The sequence below is a fragment of the Muntiacus reevesi genome, chromosome 15, assembly GCF_963930625.1.
Source record: "Muntiacus reevesi chromosome 15, mMunRee1.1, whole genome shotgun sequence".
Lineage (NCBI taxonomy): Eukaryota > Metazoa > Chordata > Mammalia > Artiodactyla > Cervidae > Muntiacus > Muntiacus reevesi.
The window spans coordinates 52,043,689-52,057,582 of NC_089263.1; the positions used below are offsets into that span (position 1 = coordinate 52,043,689).

Below are 13,894 nucleotides of genomic sequence, written 5' to 3' on the forward strand. Positions count from 1 at the left end.
AGCATTTCCAGATGTGCACCGTAGGCCTTACACATACACACCCCTCCTGATTACAGGCTATTTCTTTGAACTCCTTCCTAGTGACCTGACCCAGTTTCCATGACTTGTGACATTCTCAAGGTCCTTGTACAGTTTAAGCAAGCCGAAGTTTGTGGCAGGCTTTATCCTTTCTCTGAAGCAGGAGCTTTTTCTACGTCTAAGATTCCTAACCCTTCACACTTTCTGCCACTAAGCCCTTCCTGGTCTGTTACTGAATGTACACGATCACATTCTTGAAATTCTATTTTAACTCTATAACAGGAGATGGCAATAGAATAGCAAAGGAAAACATGTTCACAAATGTGGGGCTGAAGGAACATGAAAGGTCTAAATTCATAGTTAACAAAGCAGAAATAGAAGCCGGACAGAAATAGCTATGAAATAAGCCAGGATTTATTTAGATGTACCTCTGGGAGAAGCGGGGCTTTAACGTGGTGTTCCAACAGCCATGGCTGGTTTCTGTGCTCTTCTCCCCTTCCTCCTCCCTCCTTCCTAATACTTTGTTGCAAAAGAAAACTTCAGACTCTACAGTTGGCTAAAGGGCAAGTCTTACTGGGGCCTGAATCAATGTGGAAGGGAGTGAGGGAGAGAGGGAGGAGACAGTCGGTGAGGAGAGGGAGGGGCAGGGGCACAATCTCCTCATGAACATCTATGTTAAATTGGATCTAGAGAAGGGATGTGGTTTCCCTGGTGGCTCAGATATTGGAGAATCTGCCTGCAACACAGAAGACCCAGGTTTTAAGAGAGGGGATAGAAGGGAGGGTGCTGTGCTATGCTTAGTCGCTTCTGACTCTTTGTGACCCCAAGGACTGTAGCCTGCCAGGCTCCTCTGTCCCTGGAATTCTCCAAGCAAGAGAATTGGAGTGAATACCCTATCCCTTCTCCAGGGGCTCTTCCTGCATTGCAGGCAGATTCTCTACCAGTTGACCTACCAGGGAAGTCCAGAAGGGAGAGTAGGTGGTTTAGTCGCTAAGTTGTGTCCGACTCTAGCGACCCCATGGACTGTAAGCTGCCAGGCTCCTCTGTCCATGGAATTTCCCAGGCAAGAATACTGGAGTGGGTTGACATTTCCTTCTCCAGGGGACCTTCCTGACCCAGGAATGGAACCCAAGTCTCCTGCATTGCAGGCAGATTCTCTACCAACTGAGGGAGGGTAAACTGTGTTAATTTCTTTACCCCTTAGAATGTAGAGCTGCTTGCCTAGTCCTCTAATTTCTTTAACCACCATGCACTTGTTGCAGGGCCCCATTAGTGGTGAAAGAGAAAGGTCAGTACAGAGTCCAGGCAGAAATAATTCCAACACAGTTAAAACTCCTCAAACCATCAACATTGTCTCCTTCAACAGTGGACCCCTTAGTTCCTACTTGATGCAGTTTTTTGTTTGTTTGTTTGTTGTTGTTTGGGGTGTTTTTCTTTTTTTCTTTTTTTTTTTTTTTTTTTGGATGCAGACTTGAATGATTCATACATTAACTTTTTCTGGCACCGATGAAATGTGCTGATGCCCTTGTTCTCCGTTATCAACTCCCTCGTACCGCTTTCTTTTCCCTACTTGCTAAAATGACTCTTCCTTGACTCCCTGAACTCTCTCCTCCCTCACTGATCAACAGATCCAATGAACCATCCGACTAACCCTCTCCCTCACGGCCTCCCCAGCCTCAGGTAGTCGTTCAAACCCCGATGAGTCACCGCACTTGGTAACAAATGTACTTGGAACCCTCAGAGCTTTCCACCCCCTACTCCCACAGGCTGTCTGCGGGCCACTCTTTCCCCACCCGCCCGCCCTCCAGGCTCACCTCTCTCCTCTCTCCAACCCCCTTCCTCCAGCCGACTCTCCGGTCCGACTCCATTCCCACCTCGCCCCACGCGGACCTGCCCACTCTGACCCTCTCCCCTGCAGACGCCCTGGCTCGGCAGGACCCCTCTTCCTCACGCAGACCGCACGCGCCCACCTCTTCTCTCGCGGACCCCCCTCCTTTGCGCCCGCCTCACTCCGCTCCCGGTCCCGACTACCACCGCCCATCCTGACTCCTCTAGCCTCTGCCCGCCCCCGCCTTCCCCGCCTCACTCTCCCTTCGCTGACATTGAGGCCTCTCCGCTGCCTCCCTTCCCAGAGCGGCCCCCCGGCCACTACCAACCAGGGCCCTCCGCACCAACGGAGCCCACTCCACCCAGCCCACCCCCTCAGATACCGCCCCCAGCCCCCAGCCACTCCCCCACCGCCCCGGGCCCTCACTCACCCGCCTCCCTGCGCTCGCGCAGCCGAACCTGCCGGCAGCGACACCTGACAGCGGCCCAATCAAAGCGCACCTTCTCTTCGGTGCCACCAATCAGCGGAGGGCGCGCACCGGCTGCGGAGTCAGGCTGCGTTGGCCGGCGCTTCTGAGCGGAGGCGGGTGGCCTCTAGTGGCTCTAGGGAGGGAGTGCAACCTGACGTTCTTTCTCCGATTTCTAACTGCGTCGCCACAGTCCATATGCTTGGTCTAGACAGAGACTTTCCAGTGAGACGAATTTGGACGGGGGGGAGGGGAGCAAGATGCAGAGAAAAAGGCAGAGTCTGTTGCCATTGCACATCCCTGATGACAAAACCAGGTCTTCTGTTTGTCTTGTAAAATAAAACGGGATATGATAGATGATATGATAGATGTGGTTGTTCAGTCGCCGAGTCGTGTCCGACTCTTTGTGACCCCATGGACGGCAGCATGCCAGGTCTCCCTGTCCCTCACCATCTCCTGGAGTTTGCCCAAGTTCGTGTCCATTGCATCGGTGATGCCCTCCAGGCATCTCATTCTCTGACGCCCTCTTCTCCTTCTGCCTTCAGTTTTTCCCAGCATCAGGGACTTTTTCAGTGAGTTGTCTGTTAGCATCAGATGACCAAAACACTGGAGCTTCAGCTTCAGCATCAGTCCTTCCAGTGAATATTCAGGGTTGATCTCGCTTAAGATTGACGGGTTTGATCTCCTTACTGTCCAAGGGACTTGCGGGAGTCCTCCAGCACCACAGTTCAAAGGCATCAATTCTTTGGTGTTCTGCCTTCTCTATGGTCCAGCTGTCACAACCGTATGTGACCACTGGGAGACCATAGCTTTTATTATACGGACTTTCATCAGCAGAGTAATGTCTCTGATTTTCAACACACTAGGGATCCAATAAATGTACATTGCAAATGTTAACAGAAGAGTGAAAGTGGTTCTGAAGACAAAAACAGAGACAGAAACAAATCAGAAATTTAAGAGATGGAAGAGAGACTTATTTATGAAGGAGACAATAAAATGGACAGACTTGGAAGGCTGAACAAGTTGATTCCTATCTCCACACATTGCTTGCTCTCTTGCCTTTGGTGGCTGTGCAGCCCTGGACAAGTCACTGAATTTCCCTCAGCCTCTGTTTTCTCACTTGTGAGAGAGTAGGACTGGAAACTCTAACTCACAGAGTACTGATTATATGAAAGCCTCTTGCATGTGTTTGTATTGTTATCTTTGCATCCTCACTCAGGTTTCCCTGGTCAAGACAATTCCAAGTTCTTTTACAAAGCAAGTTTGTGTGCTGGAAGCTCTGTGAGGCCAAACTGAAAGGCCAGAGTTTGGAACAGAGAAAGGCTTATTGCAAGGCCAAGCAAAGAGAACAGGTGACACATGCCCCCGAACCCCAAACGCTTCAAAGGTTTTTGGGGAAAAGTGTTTATAGGCAAAATTCCCAGCAGGGGGGCTGCAGATATGTTACTGTCCTCTGATTGGTGAGTGGTGAGGTAATAGGGCGGTGCTCCAGGAATGTTATTCAGCCTGAAGTTACCATCTTCCACCTGAGGGCGGGGTTGGGAGGTGGCTTGTGTGTGTACTCAGTCACTCAGTTGTGTCCAATGCTATGCAACCCCGTGGGCTGTAGCCCACCAGGCTCCTCGGTCCATGGGATTTTCCTGGCACGAATACTGGAGTGGGTTGCCATTTTCTCCTCCAGGAGATTTTCCCAACCAGGGAAGGTCAAACCTGTGTCTGCTGCATTGGCAGGCAGATTCATCGAGAGTCCAGTGTCATCAACTTGCCACTAGGTAACTGGCAAAGGATTTTAGAAAAGCTGGATTTAGAAAAGGCAGAGGAACCAGAGATCACATTGCCAGCATCCGCTGGATCATCGAAAAAGCAAGAGAGTTCCAGGAAAACATCTATTTCTGCTTTATTGACTATGCCAAAGCCTTTGACTGTGTGGATCACAATAAACTGTGGAAAATTCTGAAAGAGATGGTAATACCAGACCACCTGACGTGCCTCTTGAGAAATCTATATGCAGGTCAGGAAACAACAGTTAGAACTGAAAATGGAACAACAGACTGGTTCCAAATAGGAAATGGAGTACATCAAGGCTGTATATTGTCACCCTGCTTATTTAACTTATATGCAGAGTACATCATGAGAAACGCTGGGCTGGAAGAAGCACAAGCTGGAATTAAGATTGCCAGGAGAAATATCAATAACCTCAGATATGCAGATGACACCACCCTTATGGCAGAAAGTGAAGAGGAACTAAAAAGCCTCTTGATGAAAGTGAAAGAGGAGAGTGGAAAAGTTGGCTTAAAGCTCAACATTTAGAAAACCAAGATCATGGCATCTGGTCCCATCACTTCATGAGAAATAGATGGGGAAACAGTGGAGACAGTGCCTGACTTTATTTTGGGGGGCTCCAAAATCACTGCAGATGGTGACTGCAGCCATGAAATTAAAAGACGCTTACTCCTTGGAAGGAAAGTTATGACCAACCTAGATAGCATATTAAAAAGCAGAGACATTACTTTGGCAACAAAAGTCCTTCTAGTCAAGGCTATGGTTTTTCCAGTGGTCATGTATGGATGTGAGAGTTGGACTGTGAAGAAAGCTGAGCGCCGAAGAATTGATGTTTTTGAACTGTGGTGTTAGAGAAGACTCTTGAGATCCCTTGGACTGCAAGGAGATTCAACCAGTCTATCCTAAAGGAAATCAGTCCTGGGTGTTCATTGGAAGGACTGATGCTGATGCTGAAACTCCAATACTTTGGCCACCTCATGTGAAGAGTTGACTCATTGGAAAAGACCCTGATGCTGGGAAGGATTGGGGGTGGGAGGAGAAGGGGACAACATAGGATGAGATGGCTGGATGGCATCACTGACTCGATGGACATGAGTTTGAGTAAAGTCCAGGAGTTGGTGATGGACAGGGAGGCCTGGAGTGCTGCAATTCATGGGGTCTCAAAGAGTCGGACATGACTGAGTGACTGAACTGAACTGAACTGAACTGGCAAGGGAGGAGGCTTTGTTCCTGTAGAACTAAGCATATTGTTATGTATATTCCTTTAGGAAGAACCAGGATCCTACTTTAACTGCTGCACTATAGTTTATATATATATATATATTTATGTAAATGTGTGTATATATATATTTATGTATATGTGTATATGTAATTTTTAAAAATTGATTCGGCTGTGCTGGGGCTTTGTTGCTGTATGGACTTTTCTCTAGCCGTGGCCAGCAGGGGTTACTCTTTAGTTGCAGTGTGCAGGTTCCTCATTGTGGTCCCTTCTCTTGTTGTGGGGTCACCAGGGAATGGGGGCTCAGCAGTAAAGAATCCAAAGAGGGTTTGATCCCTGGGTTGGGAAGATGCCTTGGAGGAGGAAATGGCAACCCACTCCAGTATTCTTTCCTGGGAAATTCCATGGACAAAGGAGCCTGACAGGTTACAGCCCATGGGGTCGTAGCTAAGGGCCAGATAGGACTTAGCGACTCAACGCCCGCCCCCTACCACCTCTTGGTGCAGAACACAGGCTCTAGAGCATTTGGGCTTCAGTGGTTGCAACTCCTGGGCCTAGTTGTCCCGAGGCACATGGGATCTTCCCAGACCAGGGATCTTCCACCTGGGGGGTGGGACCTTCCACCCAAGTCTCCTGCTTTGGCAGGCAGATTCTTTACCACTGAGCAACCAGGGAAGGCCTGTGAAACAGAAGGGAAGGAGGCAGGGCATGACCTTTAAAGACTGCCATAGCCTGAGGACACAACATAAACTGATTAGCATCAACATTCCCCGGGTTGGGAAGATCGCCTGGAGAAGGGAATGGCTACCCACTCCAGTATTCTTGCCTGGAGAATCCCATGGACTGAGGATCCTGGCAGGCTGCAGTCCAAGGGGTCACAAAGAGTCGACACAACTGAGCGACTAATACTTAAAAGCTAACCACACCACATTTTGAGGCTTCACTCGCCCTCTTGGGATGGCCCACACTCGGTGGAGTGTGTTTCTCTCTGAATAAATCCACTTCTTACTTATCACTTTGTCTCTCACTGAATTCTTTCTGTGATAAGACATCAAGAACCTGAGTCTCATTAAGTACTGAAACCAGGTCTGTGACCTCATTTGGAAGACCGATTTTGGCTGAGTTTGGGTCCCGGCCATGCGGGTTCAAGGCCCAGACTGGCTTTTGGCTGAGTTGAAGTCCTGGTACACGAGTTCAAGTCCCAGTCTGAGGTAAACTGTATCACCTGCACTATAGTTTTTCATTGTTCCTCCTTTGTTTCTGCTTCCTCTCCCTTCCTTGACTAGCAACTGTTTGGGTCTACCCTTTGGAACCCAGGGAAATTCTTGGAGGCTGAAACCTATTTCCACAATCAAGAAACTGGGGACACAGTAAGACTTCCAGGACGCCTACCCTGGGTCCTGCTTGGTCTCACCCCTTTATGAGTATGCAAGTATCCTTAGCTTAAAAATTCACCAACTTTGCCATTTGGGGTGACACTGCTTTGGGAGAGATCCCCAGGGTTCCACTTACTTGCAGCAAATAATAATAAGTCCTTCCTTCTTCTGTTCTTTGGCTTGGTTGTGTCTAATGGCTTTCTACCCACCAAAAGGTGAACCCAGTTTTCAGGTACACAACTGCAGAACTCCATCTAGTCTCTGATAATTACTCTCTTAGCAGGAGAAGGAATTGATGGACCAAGAACAGAGGTGATTAGCTTCTAAGGATACCCACAGAAGAGGAAGGCAGGAAATTGAGCACTTTTAGGGAAACCTGAGAGGAATGAATGAGAGTAAAAGGATGGAATGGGGTCTCATCAGTGAGGCCAGAGGACAAGGTGAAGGGGATTTCTTCTTCTCAAAGACTCTCTTAAGATGAACAAATTTCTTACTGTCTTATGGGTACATCAAGATAGCTGACAGACTGGACTAATGCCCCCATGCCTACCCCACCTTAACTGAGCCTCCACGCTGAAGCTCGTAACTCTATTTCAGCTCCAAGCATTCATTCTCCTGCCAGGACAAAGGTCAAGTCACACCCAAGTCACACTTGGAGATCGGGAACAAAACCCTCTCAAATCTGAATCTGCACCATGTGAGGAGAGAGGAGGAGGAGAAGAGACCAAGAGGAAGGCAGAGATTCCTTGGTGACCCTTTGCCCTTGGACACCCCTCCTCCTTACACTCCGGATTAAACAGCATTAGGGAGCCAAGAGAGGAAACACATGTGGTGGTTAGAGACCTGTGCCTGCCTGTTCCGGTCCTACACCCCGTCATCTCACCACACCCTTCACCTCACCTTACACTCCCCTTCAGCTCAGGAACTGGGAGCTACAGAGAGGAGGGGAGAAGGAGGAGGAGGAAACATAATTCCCTGCGCAACTCTGGCCCCACACCCAGCACAGACAGCAGGTAGGCAAGCCTGCCGAGAATACTCAGAGGGAGACCTGTGATCAGCAAATAGGTCCGAGCCTGGAAATTTCGCTGAGAAGAGATCCAAGGTGAAGTAAGAGGTGGAGAGGAGGATGGAGAAGGGGGGGAAAGTGGGGGATCCTAAGAAGTGGAGGAAGGACACATCAGGGCTGCAGACTTGGGGGCAAGGTGGGGTGGGGGTGGGGAAAACAGCACAGATGGAGTAAGAGTTCGTGTTTCCCCAATTTCTCTCAGGGAATCTTTGCATAACCTTGTAAGGAGACTTGCACAGGTGTGACAGGGAGGAGCCGTGGTGCTCTTCCTGGTTCGAAGGAAGAGGTGACCTTGAGGCAGCGGGGTGTCTTTCTCAGCGTCTGCCTGTGAGCTTTCTCTGTGTGTCTTCCCTGGTATCTGCTTATGCCACGGGTTCCCCGAGGCCGCCTCCCCTGGGGAGACAGAGAGGTTGAAGGGTCAGGCCGTAAAAAAAAACAAAAAAACGAGAGCAGGTTGAGCAATGTCACCCTCTTCCACCCAACGGGGCCACGAACGGGGGTTTCCGAGGAAACCGAGACTTAAGGGAAGGGTGTTAGGGTTTCGCTGGTCCCCTTGGGTGCTGTCCTCCACTTGGTGCTGAAATCGGGGCGGCCTCACCTCCGGTGGGCCCATTTCCGGGCCCAGGGCTGCAAATCGCCAGTCTCCCTAATCTACCTGGGGAGGTGGTGCCTACCTCTGCCCCCGCACACCTAGCGCGGTGGCAGGCGGGAAGGCGGGGCCTGCACGAGCCCCACCCCTGGAGACTGCAGCGCTGCCTCCTGCGCCCGCCTGCCGCTAGCTCATTGCGCCTCTCCTGCAGTCTGATCGGCACCGGCTTTCACTCCCGCTCCAGCCTCCACTCCAGCCCCCATTTCGGCTCTAGCCTCGCCTCGCACTCAGCTCCGGCTCTCAGCCTGTCTGAATCGCCCCCCTCCTCCCGGTTCCTGAGCCAGCAGCTCTTGCCCTGAGATTTCGTAGGCAGACCCTCAAGCCATGGCTGGTCCCTTCTCTCGTCTGCTGTCTGCGCGCCCCGGGCTCAGGCTCCTGGCTTTGGCTGGAGCTGGGTCTCTCGCCGCTGGATTTCTGCTCCGATCGGAACCTGTTCGAGCCGCCAGTGAACGAAGGAGGCTATATCCCCCGAGGTATCAGTGTCTCGGGCGCTCCGGGGGAGGGGGGTGAAGGGGGGAGGTCGGGCAGGTGGTGATAGGGGTGGAGATGAGAATCTGGGCAATAGAGAAGGGGTATAATCGCGAAGGTTCTGGAGTGGGGCGCTGTGCAGTCTGGAAACCTCACTGGGGTGGCGGTGGGGGGAGGCCAAAGCCATAAGGTGAAAGCATTCCTGGGGACTTGGAACCCGCAGTTCCCGCCCTCAAGGCCAGCTCTTGGCCCTGCGAGTTCTGGCTGCACCTACTCTGCTCAAATTCCTAATTGAGAGACCAGGAACTATCCTTTCCGCTCTCCTCCATCTCCCTTTCCTGCTGTTCTCTCCGGTTTCCTGAATTCCCCTCCTTAGTCCTTCCCCTCCCCCATCCCTAATGCTGCTTCCATGGGAGAAAAGGACGGAGCAGATACGGGAGAACTGAGCCTCCAGCCAGAGGAAGCTAGAACTCTTGGGAAAGAATAGATCCTGCAAGTCCCTAATGAGATTACCGAGGTTTAGCCCCACTCTAGCCTCCCCTCCTCCCAAGGAGCAAAGCCAGGCATGCTCCCAGCTGAGTGCACCGGGCCCAGGCCCCCTGTGCCCTCCCTCCATGGTTACTGGGTACCCCCTCCCTAGTGCTGAGTACCCAGACCTCCGCAAGCACAACAACTGCATGGCCAGCCACCTGACCCCGGCAGTCTATGCCCGGCTCTGCGACAAGACCACACCCACTGGCTGGACGCTAGATCAGTGCATCCAGACTGGCGTGGACAACCCTGGCCACCCCTTCATCAAGACTGTGGGCATGGTAGCTGGTGATGAGGAGACCTATGAGGTAGGGGGCCCCAGAGTTTCCTGGTCAAACCCTGTCCATCTTCCCAGCAATCCCAGTTCCTTCCCCCTGAAGCCCCTCACTCTCCCTTAAGACTGGACCATCCGTACTCGTGTTTTCTGACCCGGTGAAATCAATCTGCAATGAAAGCTTGGGAAGGGATTCCCTCTCCTTAACCACCTTCTCCCTCTCAACTCCCCCTCAGGTATTTGCTGAGCTGTTTGACCCTGTGATCCAAGAGCGACACAATGGGTATGACCCCCGAACGATGAAACATACCACCGACCTGGATGCCAGCAAGGTGGGTCAAATATCCCACTTCTGATTTGCATTGCCTTTTGGACAACATACTGTTTTCTCCAGTCCCTTCAACCATAATTATTCCCTGACTCATAGTCATTATACTGCTGAGCTTTCAAGTCTCAGTGTGGGGAAAGAGTTGTATGTTAAGGAGCAGCCGCTGTGGAGAGGAGCAGGCGTTGAGAGTGGCCACACCCCAAGGTGGGCAGTGTGGGGGAGGGTTCACCGTGAATGCCCCTTCAGTTGGAGTGTTTGCCCAATGGGCTGTCCTTCCAGTGCAGGCAATGAAGACTCCTCTAGTCCTTACGGCCTCTCCTTCCCAAGGCCCTCAGCTCCCATCCACCTTGTTTCTGTGACTTACCTTAATCTCTACTATTCCCCAGATCCGTTCTGGCTACTTTGATGAGAGGTATGTATTGTCCTCGAGAGTCAGAACTGGTCGAAGTATCCGGGGACTCAGCCTGCCTCCAGCCTGTACTCGGGCAGAGCGACGAGAGGTGGAACGTGTCGTCGTGGAGGCGCTGAGTGGCCTGAAGGGTGACCTGGCTGGACGCTACTATCGGCTCAGTGAGATGACAGAGGCCGAGCAGCAGCAGCTAATTGATGTGAGAGGCTTTCAGAGAGAGCTGGGCAGGAGGGGCAGATGGAAAGACTAGAGAGTCAAGGGAGGCTGGGGCCAGATGAGGTAGACGGGCTCTGAGAAGCCCGGAGGCTACTGTTAGATTCTTAACCCAAGTCCCTTTAACTCTCTTCAGGACCACTTCCTGTTTGATAAGCCTGTATCCCCATTATTGACCGCAGCAGGAATGGCTCGAGACTGGCCAGATGCGCGTGGAATCTGGTATGAGGCTTAGCTTACCCCAGGCTTCCATAAGTGCCCCTTTTTTCTCTATCTCTCCCTTGCCCTGCCTCTTAATTCCAGTCCCTCCCTCTCTCCTGCCTTCAGGCACAACAATGAAAAGAGCTTCTTGATCTGGGTGAATGAGGAGGATCATACACGGGTCATCTCCATGGAGAAGGGAGGCAACATGAAGAAAGTGTTTGAAAGATTCTGCCGAGGCCTCAAAGAGGTTGGAGAAGAATGTATAAGGGAACTAGGTGGGAGGACTTAGGGAAGAAACAAAGACTAGAATAGGTAGATGGAGGGTATAATTTATCAACTAACCCAGGACACTTAGTGAAAGAGATTACGACCAATCACTCTAGGAGGACAGTAGGTATAAATCAGAACTGTCCAGGGTATACGGTTCTGGTATATATGGACCAGGTATACATAAACCTGGGTATATGGTCATCCTAAGAATAGGAAGAAAGAAAGACTGTCAGGAATCTAAGGAAGTAAACAAAGCAGTTGCCAAATAACGCAAAGAAGGAATTGAGGTGGTGAACCAGTGCCTGGGGGGTGTGTTGTGGGATGTGCAGATATAAGGGGAAGGTTTAAGCTTGGAGGACTATAGGGAGTGAGGGGTTAGTATGTTCCTGATTCTCATGTAACCACCCATTTCTGAGCCAAGGTAGGCCTTTACTCTAGATTGTCATTCTCACTAAAGTAGCATGTCTAGATTTTAAGCTGATTAGGAGGGAAAACAGGGAAGGTGGAGGATGGAATGGTTTAAGTTCCAGACTGTGTGGCTCTACATGAGGGGTTGAAGTGAATCCTCAGTCCTATAGGAATTAGGTCTCCATATTCGAGTCTAGATTAGAAATTCCCATAAATCCAATCCTTATTGTATAGTCTCATATATACAGTTCTGTTTTGGACTTGTAAAGGGAGAGAACTCTCCTTCTTTTAGAATCTTAGCTGGGAGGTTCCTATTATTTTTAGCAAGTAATAGGTAACATATCTTGACTTTAAGTGGGTAGGCAGGTACTTTTGATATGTCTTAGTATTCTCATCTGTAAAATTGGGTAAGAAGACTTCCTACATTTAAGTGGTGGGAATTAAGTGAGATATAAAGCGTGTGGCCCACAGTAAATGTTCACAAGTGTTAGCTGCAGTTATTATTCTAGATGGAAGGATTTCCCCTTGTTCAGCATGTCTAATATCCCCCATGCCACGGTTCTTTCTGAACTATGAACAGGGTTCCCCTTAGGTTACATAGCGGTCTTCATGAATATTGCCCTGGCAGGTCTCCAATCTCTTCAACTCTAGTAGTCATCTTCATGATTGGGATGTTTAAGTGGAACAAGAACACGCTTCCCACCCTCCTCCCGCACCCTCCACAAGTATGAGTCCAGCTTTTCTGCTCCATTTTCACCTTTCTGCTTTCTCTTTTTCCACAGCTAACAGGCTCTCTTGCCTCTTCCTGTTGCAAAGCCTACACCCTCATTTTCTGGCTGAAAGAATCCTTCCAAGCTCTAGCTCATTAGCAAAGTAAAGATGTCAATGCATGCAGAACTCCCTGAATAATCAATCCTTTCTCAGTTCAGTTTACCACCTCCGTTCATCTCCCTAGATCATCCTTAGCACATCATTCCCTGAAGTTTCTCTTCTTCCACACAGGATATTTTTGCACAATCTCATCATGATGGGCTTGCAACATCAAAAATATCTTTTATGCATGATAATAATGAGCCATTTCCACCAAAAAAAAAAAAAAAAAGCAGTGTCATTCTTTCACATGTCAAATCTTTGGTTCTAGACATATTTCTAGAGCTCCTATGGGTCCAGCTAAGGGAGGGTTTGCACAGCCCTGACATGTCCCTAACGCAGGCTTTGTGCACACAGGTGGAGCGGCTGATCCAGGAGCGTGGCTGGGAGTTCATGTGGAATGAGCGTCTGGGATACATCTTGACCTGTCCATCTAACCTGGGCACCGGGCTTCGGGCAGGAGTGCACATCAAACTGCCCCTGCTGAGCAAGGTAAAAGAGTTGTGGGGCTAGAGAGGGGTGTGAGGGAGGAAGTGGCCATGTGGGGTGGGAAAGGGATTGTGCGCTTTGGAAAGGAGCAGGCATTGTAGCTCGAGTCAAGGGAAAGAGCTCTGGGCAGGTTCAGGGCTCTTTCGGGTAGGACCAGTCTCAGCCTCTATTGATCCTGCCCCCAAATCTCTATCTCCCCTCTAGGATAGCCGCTTCCCAAAGATCCTCGAGAACCTAAGACTCCAAAAACGTGGAACTGGAGGAGTAGACACAGCTGCCACAGGCAGTGTCTTTGATATCTCTAATTTGGACCGACTGGGCAAGTCAGAGGTGAGATTCTCAGGGATTATGGATAGGTCTGTGGGGGGGTGATTTGACGAGTGAGCCTCAAGAATGTAACAGAATTTGAAATGAAACTCAGGTTGACTGGGGGAAAACTGGCAATGAATTCCCAGAGCACGCAAATCAGTGCTAAAGAGAGTCAGGTTGTGGGAAGCAGAGATCAAGAGTCAGTATCATCCAGGTGGAGCTGGTGCAGCTGGTCATCGATGGAGTAAACTACCTGATTGACTGTGAACGGCGTCTGGAGAGAGGCCAGGATATCCGCATCCCTCCACCTCTCCCCAACAAGCATTAACTCCTGTCCCCAGCGGATGACTCAAGACTCCCAGGACCTCTGCCATTCTAATGGCAGCCCATTCTCCTTGGCCTGGGTGCCACCATCAACCCCCACCCCCCTGTCCTAGTAAAGCCTCCATGCTATGCTTCAGTTGTCTGTGTTATTTCTAATGGTGGGATGAGGAGGAACTAGCTTCCAGGAGAAAATAAAAAGGCAATGGGATTGTTTATGATGAAAAGAGACTCCAGATATGGCATGCCAGGAACACTGATTCTCAGGTGGGTGGAAAGCATTAACATTCTACCCATATTCCATCAGCTTCCTAGGATAATTAAATTGCACTTCCATTTGCACTTTATTCGTTTTACTTCAAATGTCTTTCCCAACAAATCTCTTTAACTGCAGAG

General features: G+C 50.2%; 2 protein-coding genes across 13 annotated transcripts in view; one reads left to right on the forward strand and one right to left on the reverse strand.

Annotated features, from left to right (window-relative positions):
• PPIP5K1 (diphosphoinositol pentakisphosphate kinase 1) overlaps nucleotides 1-2,306 on the reverse strand; it is a 40,045-nt gene extending 37,739 nt beyond the window's left edge. For 8 of the 9 annotated variants that reach the window (XM_065906096.1, XM_065906094.1, XM_065906098.1 and 5 more), the window contains exon 1: nucleotides 2,277-2,306. The gene's annotated coding sequence lies outside the window, so the exon portion shown is untranslated. Of the gene's footprint in view, nucleotides 1-446; nucleotides 467-2,276 lie in introns of those variants that run through there. The other variant, XM_065906092.1, reaches the window with a different exon arrangement.
• Nucleotides 2,307-7,583: 5,277 nt separating this feature from the next.
• On the forward strand, nucleotides 7,584-13,630 carry CKMT1A (creatine kinase, mitochondrial 1A). 4 transcript variants are annotated; one of them, XM_065906232.1, is made up of 10 exons: nucleotides 7,584-7,702; nucleotides 8,556-8,877; nucleotides 9,513-9,711; nucleotides 9,914-10,009; nucleotides 10,392-10,613; nucleotides 10,764-10,849; nucleotides 10,955-11,078; nucleotides 12,737-12,871; nucleotides 13,073-13,198; nucleotides 13,392-13,630. In XM_065906232.1, the coding sequence occupies exons 2-10, from the start codon at nucleotides 8,729-8,731 to the stop codon at nucleotides 13,503-13,505; spliced, it is 1,251 nt and encodes a 416-aa protein (XP_065762304.1). In that variant the 5' UTR covers nucleotides 7,584-7,702; nucleotides 8,556-8,728; the 3' UTR covers nucleotides 13,506-13,630. The 4 variants fall into 4 exon arrangements, with proteins under 4 accessions (XP_065762304.1, XP_065762303.1, XP_065762305.1 ...); XM_065906231.1 differs by having other exon boundaries at nucleotides 7,602-7,791; XM_065906233.1 differs by having other exon boundaries at nucleotides 7,602-7,791; nucleotides 8,589-8,877.
• The last annotated feature ends 264 nt before the right edge of the window (nucleotides 13,631-13,894 follow it).

Coding starts and splice junctions, on each gene's coding strand:
- CKMT1A (XM_065906232.1), top strand. CDS start 8,729: ATGGCTGGTCCCTTCTCTCGTCTGCTGTCTGCGCGCCCCGGGCTCAGG. Junction 8,878..9,512: donor AGGAGGCTATATCCCCCGAG/GTATCAGTGTCT, acceptor CCCCCTCCCTAG/TGCTGAGTACCCAGACCTCC. Junction 12,872..13,072: donor AACTGCCCCTGCTGAGCAAG/GTAAAAGAGTTG, acceptor TCTCCCCTCTAG/GATAGCCGCTTCCCAAAGAT.